Source organism: Pipistrellus hanaki, assembly GCF_964339955.1.
Source record: "Pipistrellus hanaki genome assembly, chromosome: 20".
Lineage (NCBI taxonomy): Eukaryota > Metazoa > Chordata > Mammalia > Chiroptera > Vespertilionidae > Pipistrellus > Pipistrellus hanaki.
Window position 1 is genome coordinate 9,619,946 of NC_140522.1, and position 21,443 is coordinate 9,641,388.

At 46.4% G+C, this 21,443-nt stretch overlaps 1 protein-coding gene across 3 annotated transcripts in view; it reads right to left on the reverse strand.

Moving 5' to 3' along the window:
• The window catches only part of PLD5 (phospholipase D family member 5), a 122,469-nt gene that overhangs the window by 56,508 nt on the left and 44,518 nt on the right, over positions 1–21,443 (reverse strand). For 2 of the 3 annotated variants that reach the window (XM_084868901.1, XM_084868902.1), the window contains exon 2: positions 12,129–12,265. In XM_084868901.1, the coding sequence (XP_084725027.1) occupies positions 12,129–12,265 (137 nt within the window). Of the gene's footprint in view, positions 1–12,121; positions 12,266–21,443 lie in introns of those variants that run through there. The other variant, XM_084868903.1, reaches the window with a different exon arrangement.

A 21,443-nucleotide genomic window follows, 5' to 3' on the forward strand; every position in this document is an offset into this window, starting at 1 on the left:
CTGGGCATGGGCCCTTGACCGAAATCGAACCTGGGACCCTTCAGTCCACAGGCTGACGCTCTATCCACTGAGCCACACTGGCTAGGGCCATGGCCTGGTTTTTCAAGTGTTTGCAGGAAAGGGCTTCTACTGGTTTCTGAGAGACAAAGCTCTCTGCTAAGTACTTGCAAACTGAAGACAGGAGTGTGGGAGCTCAAAATTGTTCTTCCCTGGCTGGAAAGATGGGGGCGATGCTGGAACCCTAGGGTGAGGACCGGATCCCAGCTTGGCAGTGATCCTGCTTGGTTTGTGTCAGAATAAGTTACGTAACGTCTCTCAGCCTAATCAAGATGTGAAAAGATGTTTATTTACGGTTCTTGACATACTCTGATGTTAGACTAACGCTGATCCTTCCCCATCCCTTTTCTGGCTTGAAAAGACAAAACTAGCCGAAACTGGTTTGGTTCAGTGGTAGAGCATCGGTCTGCGGACTGAAAGGTCCCAGGTTCGATTCCGGTCAAGGGCATGTACATTGGTTTCGGGCACATCCCCGGTAGGGGGTGTGCAGGAGGCAGCTAGTCGATGATTCTCTCTCATCGATGTTTCTAGCTCTCTATCCCTCTCCCTTTCTCTCTGTAAAAAATCAATAAAATATATATATTAAAAAAAAAGACAAAACTAAAAAAGTCCAGCCCATTTTGTACTTGAAATTTTGTATGTATTTTTTTTTTTAAATGGCATTTACTTATATTCTCTTTTGGTTGTTAGATATCACCTTCCATCTTTTATACAAGTTTAAAGAAATTGACTTCACATAGCTCATTTAATTTATATGTGCATGTATGTTTATTGATTTCAGAGAAGAAGGGAGAGAGAGAGAATCATTGATCGGCTGCCTCTGGCACGCCCTGCACTGGGGATTGAGCCCGCAACCCAGGCATGTGCCCTGACTGGGAATCGAACTGTGACCTCCGGGTTCATGGGTTGAAGCTCAACCACTGAGTCAAACCAGTGGGCTTGCTCATCTGATTTAGTAGTGTTTCTGTGGGAGTCTATAAAATAATAAATTACACTTCTCCAGTGTCTATTGTTTTAAACTTGAAACATAGCGAGCTGTAATTCTCTGTATTAAAGCACTTGAACGGCAATGTTCTTACGACCTCGCGGTATTTGTTAATAGCTTTAAATGGAGTTAACAGAATAATAAAACAAGACGGGGCCTCTCAAAGATGCTGACTCCCCGAAAGTGTTCATCGGATGTGCATATTTCAAATTTAATAGCAGGCAAAGAACCATCTGTCTGAAAGATACAAGGTAATGAGCTCCGGCATGCAGCATAATTGGTAGAAGCCAGTGTACAGAGATCAGCATATTTGGAGTTTTAACTTTCCTAATGTGAGTTCTTTTATCCCAAAATGTCCATACTCCAGACAAGCATGCTTTCTCTCATATTAAAAGCCCCATCAAGGACTAAAGATGTAACTGGGTAGTTGGTTATAAATAACTAACTAAACAAGAAACCATTAGGAGTGGGTGGTGTTTTTTTTTGGTTTTTTTTTGTAGTAAAAGCCATCATTTTGAGCCCTTGCCAGTTTTGCTCAGTGGTTAGAGCATCAGCCTATGGACTGAAGAGTCCCCAGACAGATTATGGTCAAGGGCACATGCCCGGGTTGTAGGCTCCAACCCCAGTAGGGGGCGTGCAGGAGGCAGCCGATCCATGATTCTCTCTCATCATTGATGTTTCTCTCTCTCTCTCTCCCTCTCCCTTCCTCTCTGAGATCAATAAAAATATATTTAAAGAAAACAAACTATCACCTTGATTCTGCAGAGGACACAGATCTCTCTCCCTCACCTCGGTCAACTCTGCGTAACACGGTTCAGTGGAACCAGAGGTGCCTGGGAGTGTTCTTTCCATGTGAGCGGCAGAAAACCAGCAGTTCCTGCCTCTCGGAGCTGCAGGGCGGGCACAAGTGCAACCCAAAGACACGCTGTGTCTATGACTCAGTCCTCCAGGCTGCCACCTACCTTGGTTCCAGTGCCTAGCACTGGCAGGTCAGGGTTCCTGCTTTAGAGAAACTTATAGCCTTCCTTCCTTCCTCCCTCCCTCCCTCCCCTTCCTCCATCCCTCTCTTTCTCCCTCCCTCTCTTCCTTCCTCCCATCCTTCCTCCACTCATCCAGATAAAACACCTGAGAATCACAAGGCAATTTCTCTGGGTCCTGGATACTGTCATTTCAAAAAAATCTCCTAAATGTATTCCTTGTCATTATTATTTTTACATAAATATATTTTTAAATAATTTCAGAGAGGAAGGGAGAGGAAGAGAGAGGTAGACACATCAATGATGAGAGAGAATCATCAATCAGCGGCCTCCTGCATGCCCTCAACTGGGGATCAAGCCCACAAGCCGGGCGTATGCCCTGAGTGGGAATCCATCCGTGACCTCCTGGTTCATAGGTTGATGCTCAGCCACTGAGCCACACTGGCCAGGCAAACTTATCCCTTTGGATAGCTTTGCTGTCACCACTCCGGGGGGAGGAGAGCTGGGTAGTCTCGCTGGTTTCGAACCAAACTCATCTGGGGAGTCTCTTGACGGCTTTTCACCCCATGTTAGGATCTTGGGGAGCACAGAGATTGAATAACTCCTCTAGGTCCGTGGTTGGCAAACTGCGGCATGCGAGCCAAATGCGGCTCTTTGGCCCCTTGAGTGTGGCTCTTCCACAAAATGCCACACCCTGGGCGAGTCTATTTTGAAGAAATGGTGTTAGAAGAAGTTTACGTTTAAAAAATTTGGCTCTCAAAAGAAATTTCAATCTTTATACTGTTAATATTTGGCTCTGTGGCCGAAACCGGTTTGGCTCAGTGGATAGAGCATCGGCCTGTGGACTGAAAGGTCCCGGGTTCGATTCCGATTGAGGGCATGTACCTTGGTTGCAGGCACATCCCCAGTAGGGGGTGTGCAAGAGGCAGCTGATCAATGTTTCTCTCTCATCGATGTTTCTAACTCTCTATCCCTCTCTCTTCCTCTCTGTTTATTTATTGAAAAATCAATAAAAAAAAATATATATATATATTTGGCTCTGTGGACTAATGAGTTTTCTCACCACTGCTCTAGGTGATTCCAATGTGCCTTCACACATGTTAGATACTTGACATGTTATTTCACTTCATCTGGGTCACACCAGCATGAGGTGGGCACTTTTAAACCCATGTATGGAAGGAAAAACCACCATCTCAGAGATGCTAAGTAATTAGACTAAAAAGAGTGCCAATAAACGACTGAACTGAGACTCAAGTTTCTCTGACTCCCAAATCTGCGCTGGTCTGAGTTCTGCCCCTGACTTTCTACCCCCTTCCCCAGTGGTTCCCACACTGTAAGCTGACCAGTTGTAAGGATTTTGTGGGGGTTTTGAAACACAGGTTTCTGTGCTGAACCCACAGAAAGTCTGAGTCTACAGGATTAGCTGTAAAGCCAGGTGCATGCACTTGAACAAGCACCCAGGGATTCCAGGTCAGCATCCAGGATCGTGCTCTGGCTGCCTCATCAGACAGATGAGCATTCTCCCCTGACATGCAAATGGGATCATGTCCATTTCCCTGCCAACCCAAGTTCCCTTCACAGCAAACTCCAAATTTCTAAGCACAGTGCATGTACATGTGACTCCTCCCCCTACGCCCGCCCTCCCTCCTTTTCCCCTCTTACACCCCCCCCCCCCCTCCGGCTTCTCTGCCTTGCTTGCCTTCCTCACCACCTTGTTCGCTCTTCAGGGACAAAGCTGACCCTTTTTTAGTTTTATCTTTTCTTTTTTTTTTTTTTTTTAAATAAAATATATTTTATTGATTTTTACAGAGAGGAAGGGAGAAGGGAGAGGATAGCCAGAAACATTGATGAGAGAGAAACATTGATCAGATGCCTCCTGCACGCCCCCCACCGGGGAGGTTCCCACAATCAAGGTACATGCCCTTGACCGGAATCGAATCTGGAACCCTTGAGTCCGCAGGCCGACGCTCTATCCAATGAGCCAAACCGGTTAGGGCCATAAGAATATATTTTAAAAAATAATTTTGAATCTATCATTTCATCTGGAAAATAAAAATGATGTCTGCTTTATTGTATCTAGTGACCAAAATAAACTGATGAACAAAATAGGAAGAGAGGCATGGATACCTGGACAGACTGACAGGTGTCGGGGAAAAGAGGGGGAGGTTGACTAGGGATTAGGTAAAGGGATTAGCCAAAGAACATTATATATACAGAGCCCATGGACCCAGACAGCAGTGTGCTGATGGCCTGAGGGAAGGGGATAGGGGACGGAGAACCAGTGGAGATGAGCAAATGGGAGGAAAAGGGGACACTTCTAATAGCGTCAACAATAAAATTTAAAAAAGATTAAAAAACAAAAATAAAATAAAAAAGAATCAGTGAGATAACATTAGGCACCTGCTGGGGCTCTTGTTCCAACATTAAGAAGGGCTTAGTAATCTGGAGAAAGGCTGTGCGTAGATTAAATAAGAGTCCAGAGACAAAAGATAATTTTGAAAGGAACCGGGGGTCAGAGGAGCCTAGCTGAAGGAGCCAAGTTCTCCTTGTCTCAGGACCCCTTGCTTTTTATTAACACAAATTGTCCTAAGGCAAGGTGGAAATATACACTTCAAAGGGTAGGATTTCATACAGAAGCACTGTCAGAATGGGGAATAGCCTACAGCTGTTCAAGTGTTTGGCCAATAGAAGGCAGTAACATATAGATTAAGATGCCCTGAGCTGTCCGGCAGCAAACAGTCATCCTATTCAGGTTTGGGGGAAGTGCCTTCAGCCATTCCCAACAGGTGATAACATATGTGACTCAGCCCTTGTTGAGTCCCCAAGTTCCATCAGCCTTTTGATGAAACTCTTGCTATTAGGCCATGCTGGAACTGGCTTCCGACAGGCACCTTATGTGGTAGCTGGCATAGTTGTAGGTATATGGAAAGCGACAGATGTAATAATACAACGAAATAATGTATAAGCATGGTCATTGGTGATGATGGGTCACAACCAACCCCCACCTGCAAGTCTAGTTCCACGTCCCTTCACTAATCAGACCTGGATGCCAGGGTCATGTGATGATCCAATGAAAACAGAATAGCTGGCCCGCTCCCCCCTCAGCTATTAGCAAGACAAGAAAGCATCTGCCTCAGAGCTGGGGAAGCAAAGAGCCCAGCCTGCACCACTTCCCAAAGCGAGCTCAGGATGAAATACTTCATTTACAACATGGGACAAGCTCGGCTCATACCGCACCGTGGATGTCCCCATTATTGATGCAAAGAGATTACAGTGGGAGCTCGCCTTATGGATGCATGGGTAATCAATGTTCCGTGCTCTATAAAAGCAAAACATAGTAATCATGACCAGTGAATAGCTCTTACAATGATTATCTCTAATTCAATGGAAAAGAGAGGCTCAAAAATCTCACGCTACCTCTCTGATAAGACAGACGGGCTCTGCAGGATGGCACTGATTGTGTTACTGTTATGATAATGATTATTGTATTGCCCTCAGATACTTCCCGGTGTTTGGTCCTCTCCCGAGCCACCCGTTTCCTAACCATGTCCGTACAAAGGACATGGACAGGCAAGTCACAGATGGAAGAGCAGACGCAGCTCAGAAACATGGGGGGAGAGTTTCAACCTGACTCATAACGGATAAAAACAACGAAACAATAAGACACCACGTTTTCATCATCAGATTGGCAAAGATAAAGGATTTGACGATACACTGAGTGGCCAGAATATGATGATCTATGAACACATAATAATCTGGCCACTCAGTGTATATTCTATATCATAAAAGGCTAATATGCAAATTGTTCCCTCGACCAAGAGTTCAACCAGTAGGCAGGCTGGCCAACTGCCCATGTCCCCTTCCCCTGGCCAGGCTGCCTGTACCCAATCCATGCACAAATTCATGCACCAGGCCTCTGATATATATATATATATATATATATATATATATATATATATATATATATATATATATATATATATGTGTGTGTGTGTGTGTGTGTGTGTGTGTGTGAGTGTGTGTGTGTGTGTGTGTGTGTGTACACTGAGTGGCCAGATTATTATGCATTCAGAGATAATAATAATCTGGCCACTCGGTGTATACTACATGTTAGCAAGAGTGGTGAAAACAAGTAATGTGGCATCTTCTAAAAAATATATTTTTACTGATTTCAGAAAGTGGAGAGAGAGATAGAAACATCAATGATGAGAGAGAGAATCATTGATCAGCTGCCTCCTGCACGCCCCACATTGGGGATGGAGCCCACACCCCGGGCATGTGCCCTGACCTGGAATCTAACCATGACCTGCTGATTCATAGGTCAACACTCAACTACTAGTCCTTGCCAGCCAGGGCACCTAGACTTTCTTTTTCCTCTTGACTCCCTCTGTCAATGTCCCGCTTGCCTCAGGCTACAGGGCAGCTCTGTCCCTGTGGGAGGTCCTTCAGGCAGGGGCAGCTGAAACAGGCCCTCAGGGGAAAGGCCAGCTGTGCTCTCTGTCCTCAGCACCATTTGTGATCATCAGAGGGTATGTGCCTGTCCGGGTTCCGTGAACTTTTTGAAAAATATATCCCACACTCAAATAAATTTTTTAAAAGAGAACAAACCTGGCTGCCAAAACCGGTTTGGCTCAGTGGATAGAGCGTCAGCCTGCGGACTGAAAGGTCCCGGGTTCGATTCCGGTCAAGGGCATGTACCTTGGTTGTGGGCACATCCCCAGTAGGGGGTGTGCAAGAGGCGGCTGATCAATGATTCTCTCTCATCGATGTTTCTAACTCTCTATCCCTCTCTCTCCCTCTCTGAAAAAAAAAAAAAAATCAATAAAATATATTTAAAAAAAAAAAGAGAGAATAAACCTGGCGACAGGAGATGTCAACATCATTAATCATATACGTTTCATTAGAATTAATGATAATTAGCTTCTGATGCTTCCTCAAGTGGTAATTATGGACCATTAGGAAGTGTCATGATGGCTCACATTTCCCCCTTTTGAACATTAAATGCTAAAGATAAAATATTATCTTTAAAAGAATCTTTGGGCCCTAGCTCGGTGGATAGAGCGTCAGGCCTGTGGACTAAAAGGTCCTGGGTTCAATTCCAGTCATGGGCACATGTCTAGGTTGCAGGCTTGACCCTCAGTAGGGGTGTGCAGGAGGCAGCCGATCAATGATTCTTTCTCATCACTGATGTTTCTCTCTCTCTCCCTTCCTCTCTGAAATCAATTTTAAAAATATATTAAGAAAGCTAATAACCTTTGAGATTTTAGCTATGGGAATAGAAATAATACTTTCAGGGTACTAAGCTAATCAAGTATCTCGTAATTCAGGAAATTTGAATTTTACTTGGGTCAATGGGGAGATACGCTCATACGTGTCATTTCATGTGAGAATACAGTTGGGAAGAATATACATATCTGAGTTTAAATGTTTGAGGACTTCTGTTTTCCTTCATGTAAAATTAAGCTTTTGTCGTCCATTCCCCATTATTAGGAAAAGTTATTCATGCAATGTTAGGGAAAAAAAAAATCACGTTAGTTATACTATTTCATTTTAGCAATTCTTCAGCAGCTTTCTTTTTCTAACTAGTTTTCATAGGATAGTCTGTAAGTAAATAATCTATTAACTTCACCCTCCACTCTTATAATCCCATTATTTCCCAAAAAGTGCATTTCCCTCATGGAGGGATAATACACTGATCTGGAAAACACACAGTATCTCAACGAACAGTATTATTCCTGTAGTAGATACTTGTTTTTACATGGAAATTATTGCCCATTAAACATTATTGGCCTGAGTGGTGTGGCTCAGTGGTTGAGCATCGACCCATGAACCAAGAGGTCACTGGTTTGATTCTTGGTCAGAGCACATGCACAGGTTGTGGGCACGGCTTCCCTGTTGTAACTAAAAAGTACTTTATACGGATAGATCTTGAGATTATGCAAATACCCTGCGCTTCAGTACACTCTCACCTGCCAGTTTTATTTTACTTTATTTTTTAAAATTGATTTTGGAGAGGAAGGAAGAGGGAAAGAAACATCAAGGATGAAAGAGAATCATCAATCAGCTGCCTCCTGCACGCCCCACACTAAAGATCGAGCCCACAACCTGGGCATGTGCCCCGATCAGGGGGGATTGAACCAGTGGCCTCTTGACCCTTGGCTCGAAGCGCAACCACTGAACCACACCGGCTGGGCAGAAGGTAGTTTTTTTTAGAAAGACATAAATGTCGGGGAAAGACTGAGCTGGTGGTGTGACTTGGGAGTAGCAGAGATAAGTTGAATTAATGTATTTCAGAGAGCGAGCCCAGGGTGAGAAACCTTGGGGAGAGGCTGTCAAAACAGAGAGAAGCCATTGACAGAGTTTATATCCTTTCGGGTCCCGAGAGTGGGAAGAGCTGCAAACCCAGAGGGAGTGTAATTGTAGCTTCACCGATATCAGATCTCAGAGGGCGGGCGGCACACTCTATGATCAGGACACCTTAAGGAGAAAGGCAGGAACAGAAAGCCCGGAGGTGCCGAAACTGGTGTGGCTCAGTGGATGGAGCATCGGCCTGCGGACGGAAAAGTCCCGGGTTTGATTCCAGTCAAGGGCATGTGCCTTGTTTGCGGGCACATCCCCGGTGAGGGGTGTGCAAGAGGCAGCTGATCAATGATTCTCTCTCATCAGATGTTTCTAACTCTCTATCCCTCTCTCTTCCTCTCCATAAAAAATATATTAAGAAACAAACAAACAAACAAACAAACAACAAAAACCAGAAAGCCAGGAGGCCAAGGAGAGGGTAACTGGAAGCTGATCAGCACCTGCTCACTGGCGCCACCTTGAGGTGGATCCTGGGGACATCAGGGCCAGGAAAAGGGTGGGCGGTGGATGGCATTCTGCACAGAGGGCTGTGTTGGGTCTGGCAGGCTGGGCAGAACATCTTCAGGTGGGCGAGTCCTCTCCTGGTCTATCGCCTTGTAGGCATACGCCCTGGGGTGCACCCCCAAATCATGTCCCCTCTCTTCCCAGGGGCATGCCTGCCAAACAGGTCCTAGGACTGCAGAACAGAGAAACTCGCTCTCCTCTGTGCAGGGGCTGGAGCGATGGCCAGGCTGCCCCCAGAGAGGATGGGTGGAGCCAGGAGTCGGCCAGTCTGTGAACTGGCAGCGGGGGCTGAAGCCAAAGCTCCCGGGAGGCAAGGGACCCAGGAGGACGGAGGACACTACCGGAGGGAGCGACGGGGTAACAAGAAAACGAAAACACTGAACACGAAAACAGAAGGAGGGCCTGGGGCCCAGGAGGCTCTTCCAGAAACTGCAAGGCTGCAGGTGCCGATGGACCGGACCATCCAGCATAATAAAAGCGTCATATGCTAATGAGACCGGACAGCCGAGCGACCGTCCGGACGGCCTTCCCGATGAAGCCGGGCCTACGAGGGCCGAGCCCCTTGCACAAATTTCATGCGCCGGGCCTCCAGTGCATAGAAAACAGGACTCTGACCACAAAGTAAAGCAACTTGTCCAGGAAGCCAACCTCTGACAGACAACCACCAGCCCAGAAAAGCCAGCCTGCTCCGAGTCAGGCTTTGCTTTCCCTCGCCGTCCTCTAGGGCAGTGTTTCCCAAACTTTTGACATGTGTGTCCCCCTTCTATAATTTTTGTAACGCCGAGTACCCCTCGTACTCATGAGAACGTAGAATTAGGCGCCGCTAAGCACAGTGCAGTGCCTATCCCCACCAAACTCCGGTGCAAGGTGTACCCCCACCAGACTCTTCCCGTACCCCTGGGGGGACGCGTACCACACTTTGGGAAACACTGCTCTAGGGGGCTGAGCCGTGACTTCGAGCACCCAGATGGCCCTGGCTTGCTGAGCAAGTGCCGGCTTCCCTAATTTCCACTCCTACTTCCGACCTAGGACCAACCAGAGTCAAACACCCAGGATGCCATGCTGCTGCGAGTGGGCAGGCCTCCCGCTTCCTCCCACCAACAGCCTCCCATCGGGGCACCCGAACCTTTCCTTTCTGCTGCCACCAGGGTCTCCCCCTCCCCTGCCTGCCTTTGGGACTGTGCCAGATGCAGGGGGCAGTGGCTGACCGCCTTGTGATAGCAAGCTCCGAATAAATACCCCCCCTTCTCAGGTGCTTGGTGCTTGTCTACCCCACAGCTACAATCAGGAGGAAGGTGATTCGGGAGAAGTGAAGAGGACTTGGGAGGAAGAGAAAGTCAGCTGTGTACCGAAACTGGTGTGGCTCAGTGGATAGAGCATTGGCCTGCGGACTGAAAGGTCCCAGGTTCCATTCCGGTCAAGGGCATGTACCTGGGTTGCGGGCACATCCCCAGTAGGGGGTGTGCAGGAGGCAGCTGATCGATGTTTCTCATCGATGTTTCTAGCTCTCCATCCCTTTCCTTTCTTCTCTGTAAAAAAATCAATTATATATATATATATATAAAAATAAAAGTCAGCTGTGAAGGGAGGAGGGGGATTCTGATTCTGAAAGGAAAGGGAGAGGATTCATATTTTACATATTGCTTGGTAGGCCTTTTTTTTTATATAAATATATTTTTATTGATTTCGGAGGGTGAGAGAGAGAGAGAAACATCAACAAGGAGAGAAAATCATTGATTGGCTGCCTCCTGCACACCCGCTCCTGGGGACCAAGCCCACAACCTGGGCATGTGCCCTTGACGGGAATCGAACCCAGGATCCTTCACTCCACAGGCTGAAGCTCTAGCCACTGAGCCACACCAGCTAGGGCACCAGCAGTATTCATTGTAGGGTGAAGTGAGAGAGCCACTGGTCCCCTGTCCACATTGCTTTGGGAGCTTCCAGGGAGAAGGGAGTGATAATCACTACTGTTCTATCGCTTTTATGATCCCAATATCATTTTTCTCCCAGACCCAGTCTGGGAAGTGAATATACTGAGGGACGCCTTCTGAACACGAAGGAATAAATCTATAACATGTACTGACTTCTCTCCTGTACCCTTTGTTCTTTCTCCATATAACGCAGTTGCCTGGTAACTAGACCCTAATATATCATGAGCTACAAAGAAATCAAACTCCAATCATCTTTTCCAGACATTTTTTTTTGTGTATGTGGGCGCCAGACGTTCGACCCTCGAGGCAGGAAAGTCAAGAATAAAAACTCACGCACGTCACTGGGTGGCTGATTTTAAGCCAGAAAGGAGAGGCACTCAGACCGGTGCTTCCCACGGGAGAAAAGGATAATTAAAATTCATTAACAGCGCTAATTCATAGGAACCTGTCATTTTGTGGTTGCCTTCGGTTTTTTAAAAAAATGTGTATTTTTATTGATTTCAGAGAGGAAGGGAGAGAGGGGAAAGAGAGAAACATCCATGATGAGAATCACTGACGGGCTGCCTCCTGCACGCCCCCTGCTGGGGATCGAGACCACAACCCGGGCATGTGCCCTTGACTAGGAATCAAATTGTGACCTCCTGGTTCATAGGTTGATGCTCAACCACTGAGCCACACCTATCGGTCATGAGATGATGTATTTTTTTTTTTTTAACTTCCATTTGATGGGACAATTAGCACATTGCCCCCTGTCCATTCGGGGTCCTCATTTTTGGCCATTACGGAACAGACCTCACTAAGCAGAGGCCTTCAGAAATGCGGACTGGCTGAAACCGCTTTGGCTCAGTGGATAGAGCGTCGGCCTGCGGACTGAAGGGTCCCAGGTTCGATTCCAGTCAAGGGCATGTACCTTGGGTGCGGGCACATCCCCAGTGGGGGGTGTGCAGGAGGCAGCTGATTGATGTTTCTCTCTCATCGATGTTTCTGGCTCTCTATCCCTCTCCCTTCCTCTCTGTAAAAAAATCAATAAAATATATTTTAAAACAAAAACAAAAACAGAAACGCGGACAGGTGCAGACTGTCATTCTGTCCCCCGCCCCCCTGTCCAGGATCTGCCCAAACCTCAAACTGAATAACATCACGACTCCCTTTTATTTCCTTGTCAAGTAAGAGTCTCGGCGGACCCAGAGGAGAAATCCGGGGACCATGTGCGGCTGGGGGTGACCTCTCTCCACTGCCCGGGGCCCCCCGGCTCTCTCGCCCCCCCGCCCCCCACCCCTTCCCGAGAGAGAATGTTTGTTTGTTACCTCTTACCGACATTTATTTTGGCAATTCTTTTCCGAGAGACCGTCCTCCTCCTCTCCCATGATGTCCACGGCCGAGAAGATCAAGGCCACGAGGATGGCGAAGCAGCAGACCAGGGCGAAGACCACGATGCACCTCTGCTGGGACTGCGGAGAGGAGCGGGGGGTGTGTGTGAGAAGATACTTGGATGCCAGGAGAACCCTCTGGGCAACCATTCCTTCCCTCACAGCCCGAGAAGGGCTGCTCTGGGGCAGATGCCCCAGCCCTCCCTGCTCCTCCATTCCTCAACTCAGACTTCCAACGCCCACACCGTGTCCAGGAGAGCCGGCTCCATAATTCAACCGCTGCCTCGAGACTTCCAGATGAGCTAGCTCTTCTTCCTTCTCATCAAAAGCAGCCAGGCCCTGGCTGGTGGGGCTCAGCTGGCAGGGCATCGGCCCAGGCACTGGAAGGCTGCTAGTTCGGTTCCTGGTCTACCCATCACGAAGGAGGCAGTCCATCCATGTTCCACTCTCATATTGATGTCCCCCCCCTCTCTCTCTCTCTCTCTCTCTCTCTCTCTCTCTCTCTCTCTCTCTCTCTCCCCGTCAATCAAAATATCTATTTAAAAAATCGTTTTTTTCTCCTTAAAAAGTCATCCATTTACTGATTGATTGGTTGGTTATTAATCCTCACCCAAGGATATTTTTTTCATTGATTTTTAGAGAGAGTGGAAGGGAGAGGGAAAGACAGAGAGAAACATCGATGTGGCAGAAACACATCGATTAGGTGCCTCCTGCATGAGCCCCAACCAGGGCCTGGGCCTGGCAGGAGGCTGCAACCAAATGACATGCCCTTGACCGGAATCAGCCTGCATCCTTCAGTCCACAGCCGAATCTGTATCCACTGAGCCAAACCGGCTAGAGCTAAGATATCTTTCTTTTTTTTCTTTTTTATTTATTTTTTTATTTTTTTAAAATATATTTTATTGATTTTTTACAGAGAGGAAGGGAGAGATATAGAGAGCTAGAAACATCAATGAGAGAGAATGATTGATCAGCTGCCTCCTGCACACCCTCTACTGGGGATGTGCCTACAGCCAATGTACATGCCCTTGACCGGAATCGAACCTGGGACCTTTCAGTCCGCAGACCAACGCTCTACCACTGAGCCAAACCGGTTTCGGCCTACTTTCCTCTTAGCTCTAGCATTTTGGACATCGTGAGGAGGGCAGAATCTCACCAACACTAGAGAATCCAATATTACTTATGTCATCATTTTTTTTATGGCTGAGTAGTGTCCCATCGTATATATGTGCCACGCCTTTATGTAATCATCTGGGAAGGACACAGGCTGTTCCCAAGTCATGGTTACTGGGGATATGCTTTGGTTTGAAGAGGAGGCTGCCTTCAGAAGCGGTTAAAGGAGACATGTTGTCTGCTATGTATTTTATTTTTAAAAATATATATTTTTATTGATTTCAGAGAGGAAGGGAGAGGGAGAGATAGAAACATCAATGATGAAAGAGAATCATGGATTGACTGCCTCCTGCACGACCCCCACTGGGGATGGGGCCTGACACCCGGGCCTGTGCCCTTGACTGGAATCAAACCCGGGACCCTTCAGTTTGCAGTCTGTGCTCTATCCACTGAGCAAAACCAGCTAGGGCAATCCCTTCATTTTTTTTTTTTTTTATATATTTTATTGATTTTTTACAGAGAGGAAGAGAGAGGAATAGAGAGTTAGAAACATCAATGAGAGAGAATCATCGATCAGCTGCCTCTTGCACACCCCCTACTGGGGATGTGTCCACAACCAAGGTATATGCCCTTGACCGGAATCGAACCCGGGACCTTTCAGTCCGCAGACCGACGCTCTACCACTGAACCAAACCGGTTTCGGCCCTTCATCTTTTTCACCCAGTTCCTCAACCCCTATCCCATCTGGCAATTATCAGGTTTATTCTCCATGTCTATGATCTGTTTCTTAGTTTTATAGAGTTCCACACAAAAGTGAAATCGTATGGTATCTGCCTTCCTCTATCCTGGCTTATTTCACTTGGCACAATACCCTCTCGGTCCATCCACATCGTTGCAAATGGTAAGACTTTATTTTTTTTTCATGGCTGAGTAACATTCCCTTGTATATAACAGATCAAAGACCTAATTAAGTAGAGATGCACAGGCTTGTGGGCAGAAGGAACAATAAAATCACAGTCATGTTATGTTGCCCATGAGCTGAAAGCTGAGTAGATCCAACACTGTCCTGCTAATAACAACATCGAAGGTGTAATCGTGGCTGGGAGTGACTAAGATGGGATGGAGGGAAGACGATTAAAAGTCATGGGGGCCGAAACCGGTTTGGCTCAGTGGATAGAGAGAGCATTGGCCTGCGGACTGAAAGGTCCCAGGTTCGATTCCAGTCAAGGGCATATACCTTGGTTGTGGGCACATCCCTGGCAGGGGGTGTGCAGGAGGCAACTGGTCGATGTTTCTCTCTCATGGATGTTTCTGGCTCTCTATCCCTCTCCCTTCTGCTCTGTAAGAAATCAATAAAAAAATATTTTTTTAAAAATGTCATGGGGAATCTGGGGTGTTGGGTGAATCCTCAAGTCGATGGAGGGTTAACAACAGGAGCCTGGAAAGCGGGGAAAGCTGACCACCTGCAGTGGCAACGAGTGTCCCATCCGTGTCAGTAAATAAACACCTTTTAAAGTGTGGAAACATAATTATTCTCTGATTTTAATTCTCGACCCCTGGCACGCACATTAATTTTCTAATTAATCAAGTGAGCATTTGCATTTTAATGAGCACCTTATAATGACCTACGCCAACAGTTTTCATAAACCCGGTCGTCCGTACCATGTCTGCTCACCCTGTTTAGACGTTATTTATGGCATTGCCGCGGGAACATGCGCCATCTAAAACAATGTCTACCACAGTCCCCACAGGGCGATGAGTATCTCGCTGTGCCAGAATTTAAAATCCCCTCAAACGCTCTTAGAGGGACAAACATCAGCATAAGAGTTTCTGAGCGGTGCCCAGGCAGCAGACCAAAATAGATATGCCCCACTCTGACATTTAATGCCCTTCCCTTTAATACTATAAAATGATATAAGACACAATCCCGTCTGCTTTGAAGAGCAGATATCCATTCCGCTCTCTCTACCGTGGTCCGTCGTGTTTCCTGGGAGATGAAGATAAACAGTAGCCCCTAAAATACATCAGCATCCCCTTCAGAGCTCCGTGGATTGATGGGAGCCCCACAAACCTTGATGTCGGCTGCCCTTCTCCTGTTTTGAGCTCAGAGAGATACAATCTCATCCACAGCACAAGCCCGGCGCCCTGCAGAAGGCTCCTCAAATCTGCCCTAGACCAGTGGTCGGCAAACTCGTTAGTCCACGGAGCCAAACATCAACAGGACAACGACCGACATTTCTTTGGAGAGCCCCATTTCTTAAACTTAAACTTCCTCTAACGCCACTTCTTCAACGCAGCCTCACCCAGGCCGTGGTGTTTTGTAGAAGAGCCACACTCAAGGGGCCAGAGAGCTGCATGTGGCTCGAGAGCCGCAGGTTGCCGACCACAGTTCTATACCTTTGCTAGAGTGTTAAAAAGCCTGACGTAGTTTCCTAGGAATAATAGTACACATTATTAAAGTAACTGCCCAGATAAAGATAGACTCTGGCCAACTGGAAACAGAACAACAACAAAACCTTACAGTGCTGGTACTCAGCAGAGGGAAACAAGGCGAGATATCCTAAAAACTGTGTCTTTCCTCGTTCTCTGCTTCAACTAAATATATATATATATATATATATATATATATACACACAATATATATATATATATATATATATATATATATATATATATATATATATATATATATTTGAGAGAGGAAAGGAGAGGGAGAGAGAGAGAAACATCAATGAGGACAGGGAATCATTGACCGAGCCCAAACCCAGGCATGTGCCCTGACCAGGAATGGGACCATGACCTCCTGGTTCATAGGTCAGCGCTCAACCACTGAGCCACACTGGCGGGCTGCCTGAGCTCTTTCACATCCACTCTCTTCTTAGGATTAATCTGTATATCCATTTCCCTCTGTTGGCACATAAAGAATATGCTTCGAAAACATTTCCACGAGCGAAGTCCTGCAAAGCAGCTACTGCTTGGTGCCAAGGTCAGAATGAACCTGGTGCCACTGTTAATTCCAAGGACTGAAACGTTGGTAATGACAGGGATGGTGTGTCCCTGCTGCTGCGTTGGTGCTGTCGCAGGGAGAGATAAAGGTTTAGCATTTCAACCTGCGGTCTGCCGCCCATCCGTCCGCCCTCAGTCAGACCGGCTCAGGTCATTCCTGACTTCGCCCTCAGGAAAACCGTGTCCTCAGGCGGGCAAAGCACAGACAGGAAATATAGTCAATAACCTATACTAATAAAAGCCTTGGGGGTGATCAGGCCACCAGGGGAGAGTAGTTGGGGGCAATCAAGCTGGGAGAGGAGCAGATAGGTGTCAATCAGGCCAGCAAGGGAGCAGTTAGGGGGCAATCAGGCAGGCAGGTGAGCGGTTAGGAGCCAGTGGTCCCGGATTGTGAAAGGAATGTTGCATGGCAGGTGGATCGGGCCTAACCCTGCAGTTGGCCATCCCCTGAGGGGTCTCAGATTGGAGAGGGTGCAGGCTGGGCTGAGGGACACCCTCCCCAGTGCACGAATTTCGTGCATTGGGACTCTAGTACTGTAATAACTATGTACGGTGCCAGGTGGGTACTGGAAATATAGGAGGGGATGCTTTGTAAAGTATAGGATTATCTAAGCACTAAGCTGGACACTGGACACGAAATTAATACAAAATAATATTGAATGTCAACTGGAGTTGAAAAACATAACCATTTAAAAGAAATATTTTAAAAGGGGGATAAAGGGGACATATTTGTTTTCCATATAGAATATTCTCTGACACAGGCTTCAGCCTGTCTCAGCTCTGTTTTTCTCTCATGTTTAGAGCCCGTCTCCTGCCATCGTTGCTGCTGAGAAAATGAATGAGGGACTTCAAGCCCATTCATGCTGGGAGAATGGTCTGGAATACATTTCAGGAGCAAGGTTAGTCGGTGATGTTTGTGACAGGGTAACCGTAGGATTTGATTTACATAGACTTGAGAACAAATAGAATTATTCGTAGTTTCATAGTGCCCACCACAAAACAGAACCATACAAATAAGACTTCTCTTTTTTGCACAAATCTTCACCATGTTGACCTTCCCTGCATGAATCAAAAATTTTATAAGCAGCTGTTTTTGTTTTTTATTTAAAAAAATATTTATTGTTGGAAGTATTACATAAGTCCCCTATCCCCTCCCCCAATTGACCCCCTCTAGCCTCGCCCCCCCCTCTACCCAATTGTCTGTGCCCTAGGGTTATGCATATATGTATTAGAAGTTCACAAAGAACTCTTTTAACAAATGTAAGCTGTCTTGTGCATTGTAAAAAGATGGAAAAATATAGAGTGATAAAGAAAATGATTATCGATGTTGAGGTAGATCTATCTATATAACAAAAAAAGAAAGTAATTTGAAATACGAATAGACAAAGTATAAGGTCACCTAATTTACAGAACACCAATTTATTGGAAGCATTACAGACTTAACTCACTATTTAACTGGCGATAGAGAAAGAAACAATTTTATGGCACTCTTCTACACAATATGGATTCATTCTATGAAGGCTACATTTTCATTTACTGTGCCCACCATGAGGAAAATTTCCCCATACACCGGTATGTTTTATTCTTTAACATCCAAGCTCAGTTTTTCCTTCTAATATCTGAACATGTACAAGAGGCAGTTCCCCTCAAAAGTGACAAAGAGCACTGTATATGGTAATCAGGGAGCATGGGGAGGCTGGAAACTGAGGGGGCGGATATAATTCCCGATGTACAAACTAATAACATTACTAGTGTACGATGCCTAGCAGGTGGAGGCAGAGTCTTTTAAGATCCATAAACCATGGCAGGAGTTGCAGGCCAATTACGACAGCCATAAATTACACAGTGAGGGCACCAACTACAGGAGAGACCAGTAAAAGGCTCCACCGTTTCTTTAAAAAATATATATATTTTACTGATTTCAGAGAGGAAGGGAGACAGACAGAGAGACAAACATCAATGATGAGAGAGAACCATTGATAGGTTGCCTCCTGTACATTCCCTACTGGGGAGCGAACCCGCAATGTACACATGTGCCCTGACCCGGAATCCAACTGGGGACCATTTGGTTCATGGGTCAATGCTCAACCACTAAGTCATGCCAGCTGGCTCTTTCCCCACATTTAAAGGAGTAAATGTGATTAACATGCATTCCTCAATGTTCTCGGTAGTTTGTCTTCTCTTGTCAAAACAGAAAAAAAATCTCAGCTGTAAAGATGAGGACCAGGGAGGAAAGTCACTGTAACCAGAAAGAAACCACTGAATTCCTCTTCGTTCTAGAGTAGGGGTGTCGAACTCAATCAGAGAAGGGGCCAAAATCTAAAATCCAGCCTAAATCGCGGGCCGAATGGTTTACTGAACAGTCATAAACTGACAATGTCATAAACTGACAGCGGAGTGCAGTGATGACAGCGTGGTGAGGGCCACATTGCAAGGCCTGGCGGGCTGGATTTGGCCCGCGGGCCTTGTGTTTGACACATGTGTTCTAGAGCATGAACTTCTCTAGAGCTGAAATGGTGGATGTGCTGTCCCAGAAATTTTCAGAAACTTCCAATGACCTGTCTCCTGATTGCCTCCATTGAAGCAGACACTGAATCCTAACAGGCTTTAGGGAAGAGGAGGTGCCACAAAAATGTTGCCTAAGAAACACCTAGTTTAGACGGACACAGTGAGCATCTACACTAAGAAAAGAGTTAGATGCAAAATTGACCGTACCTCTGCGACGTCCAACAACCAATCAGGAGTGAGTATGCAAATTAACCCAACAAAGATGGCGGGTTAATTTGCATAAACACAATGCTTCAGTCGCTCTGGGCCTCTAGGGTGTGTGGGAAGGCAGAAAGGCAGCTCTGAGCCAAACCAAAGGCTGTGCCAACAGCCAGGGGAAGGAAGGTCCATTCTTGCATGAATCTTTGTGCATGGAGCCTCTAGTTGAAAAATAAGTGCAATTCTGGTGGGTTATAGAGACAAAAGCCAAAATCACTTCTGATTTAACTGTCTTGGCTGAGAATCCGATCACAGTCTCACAGTTCTGTTTCAGGAGGACCCAGTCACTCTCTGGCTAGAAAAATAGCTCAAAACCCACTCTCCCAATATTTATCATAAGAAACATTATTTTAGTAGGTACAGTCACAGTGATCCGTGGTTGGAAAAGGGGATGGGGGTGTCTGCCCTATTTACAAACTCCTTCAAATGACTGGTCTGATCAAGCAAGTCTCCTATCTGTGCAAAATGTCACACTATCTTTGCCCAGGTAGTATGGCTCAGTGAACACTGACCCATGAACCAAGAGGTCACCTGCTCTATTCCTGGTTAGGGCACATGCCTAGGTTGTGGGCTCGATTCCGAGTAGGGGGCATGCAGGAGGCAGCCAATTGAGGTTTCTATCTCTATCCCTCTCCTATCCCCTCTCTCTAAAAATCAATAAAAACATTCTTTTTTTAAAGTCACATTATCTTTAAAAAATTCGGGCTCATTTATTCAGCTCTTCAACTGCAGGTTATCTGTTCATTAAATGTCACACTGAATCCAAACAGCTACCCCTATCACCTGAGCCCTCTAACTTCTGTTTTCCCAGTGCTTTATAATCTCAAATTGTCATTCTACACCGGGGTGAAAAATTGTGGAATGAACTTTCAGTTTTGCAAAGTTCAATTGTACTCATTTTATTTTATTTTTTTAAGTATGTTTTTACTGATCTCAGAGAGAGGAAGGGAGAGAGAGAGAGAGAGAGAGAGAGAGAGAGAGAGAGAGAGGGAGATGACGAGAAAGAACATTGAACATTGATTGGCTGCCCGGTTTCCTCCTGCACGCCCCCTACTGGCGATCGAGTCTGCAACCCAGGCATGTGCCCTGACCAGGGATGGAACCTTGAACTTCTGGGTCCAAGGACAATGCTCGATCACTGAGCCACACAGGCTGGGCACAACTGCACTCATTTTAACTCCACTGATTTTAGAAGCAGCAGTGGAGGGAAGGATCACAGGGGAAGAAGCCATGACAATAAACATGTACATGGGCCAAACAGGAGGAGAGAGGTTGGGAGTGTGACAAAGGAACGGCAGAAGGGTCCACGGCGTTGGGGTCGGCAGTCACACCTGCTGTGATGGACAGCGAGGCATCCAGGCAAAGGCCCTCGGCAACCTGTCCTGGGTGCAGGCAGCGTCTGTCCTCTGTGACGGATGTGGCCCCACCCAACCAGACGGCATTTCATGGCGCCTTCACCCCTTGGCCTCAGGCCAGGGCTCTGTGAACAAGTGACAGCCCAGAGGTGAAAGGCAATGACAAAGTCATTCTTTGAGAAATAAGATGTCATCAGTGATACTCGAAAAGGGAAACTCGATCTCGAAAAGGTTCTAATAACCCTCCAAAGCCAAATGGAATTTCCTCTGGGGCTGGTCCAACGTCCACGTCTGCCGAACACTGTTTAGTAACGTCGGTTTGGCAGAAGATGCCTGCATTTACCGCGGGAGCGGGAACACACGCTTTCTGGAAACACTCTAGCCCACGGAAAAGCAAACCAGCAGCCGAAGTTTACCCGCGGGCTCTGCAAACAAGAATGGAGATGTCCCTCCAACCGCTATCCACAGCGCAGCCGGTATCGGGAACCACCGGGAAAACCGTATAAAACATTTTTGTTGTTCTTCTGACTAGTTACTTTGACGTCTTGTCATGAGTACATTCTCATCGGCATCTAAATCATGGTTTCTTTTTTTATAGGCAATAGCAGTGACTGCTGCTGCATCTTTAAATCACCGTGAGGATCTGTCCCTTAAGTAAAATTTGCTTTCTCATAATTCCGGAGGCTGGAAGTCTACTATCAAGGTGCTGGAAACTCTGATTCCTAGTGAGGAGTGAGGGCTCTCTTCATGGCTTGCAGAAGACCGCCTTCTTCTTCTTCTTCTTTTTTAAAAAAATATGTTTTTATTGATTGTTTACAGAGAGGAAGGGAGAGGGATAGAGAGCTAGAAACATCGATGAGAGAGATAAACATCTACCAGCTGCCTCCTGCACACTCCCTACTGGGGATGTGCCCGCAACCAAGGTACATGCCCTTGACTGGAATCAAACCTGGGACCCTTCAGTCCGCAGACCGACGCTCTATCCACTGAACCAAACCGGTTCGGCTGATTTGACATTC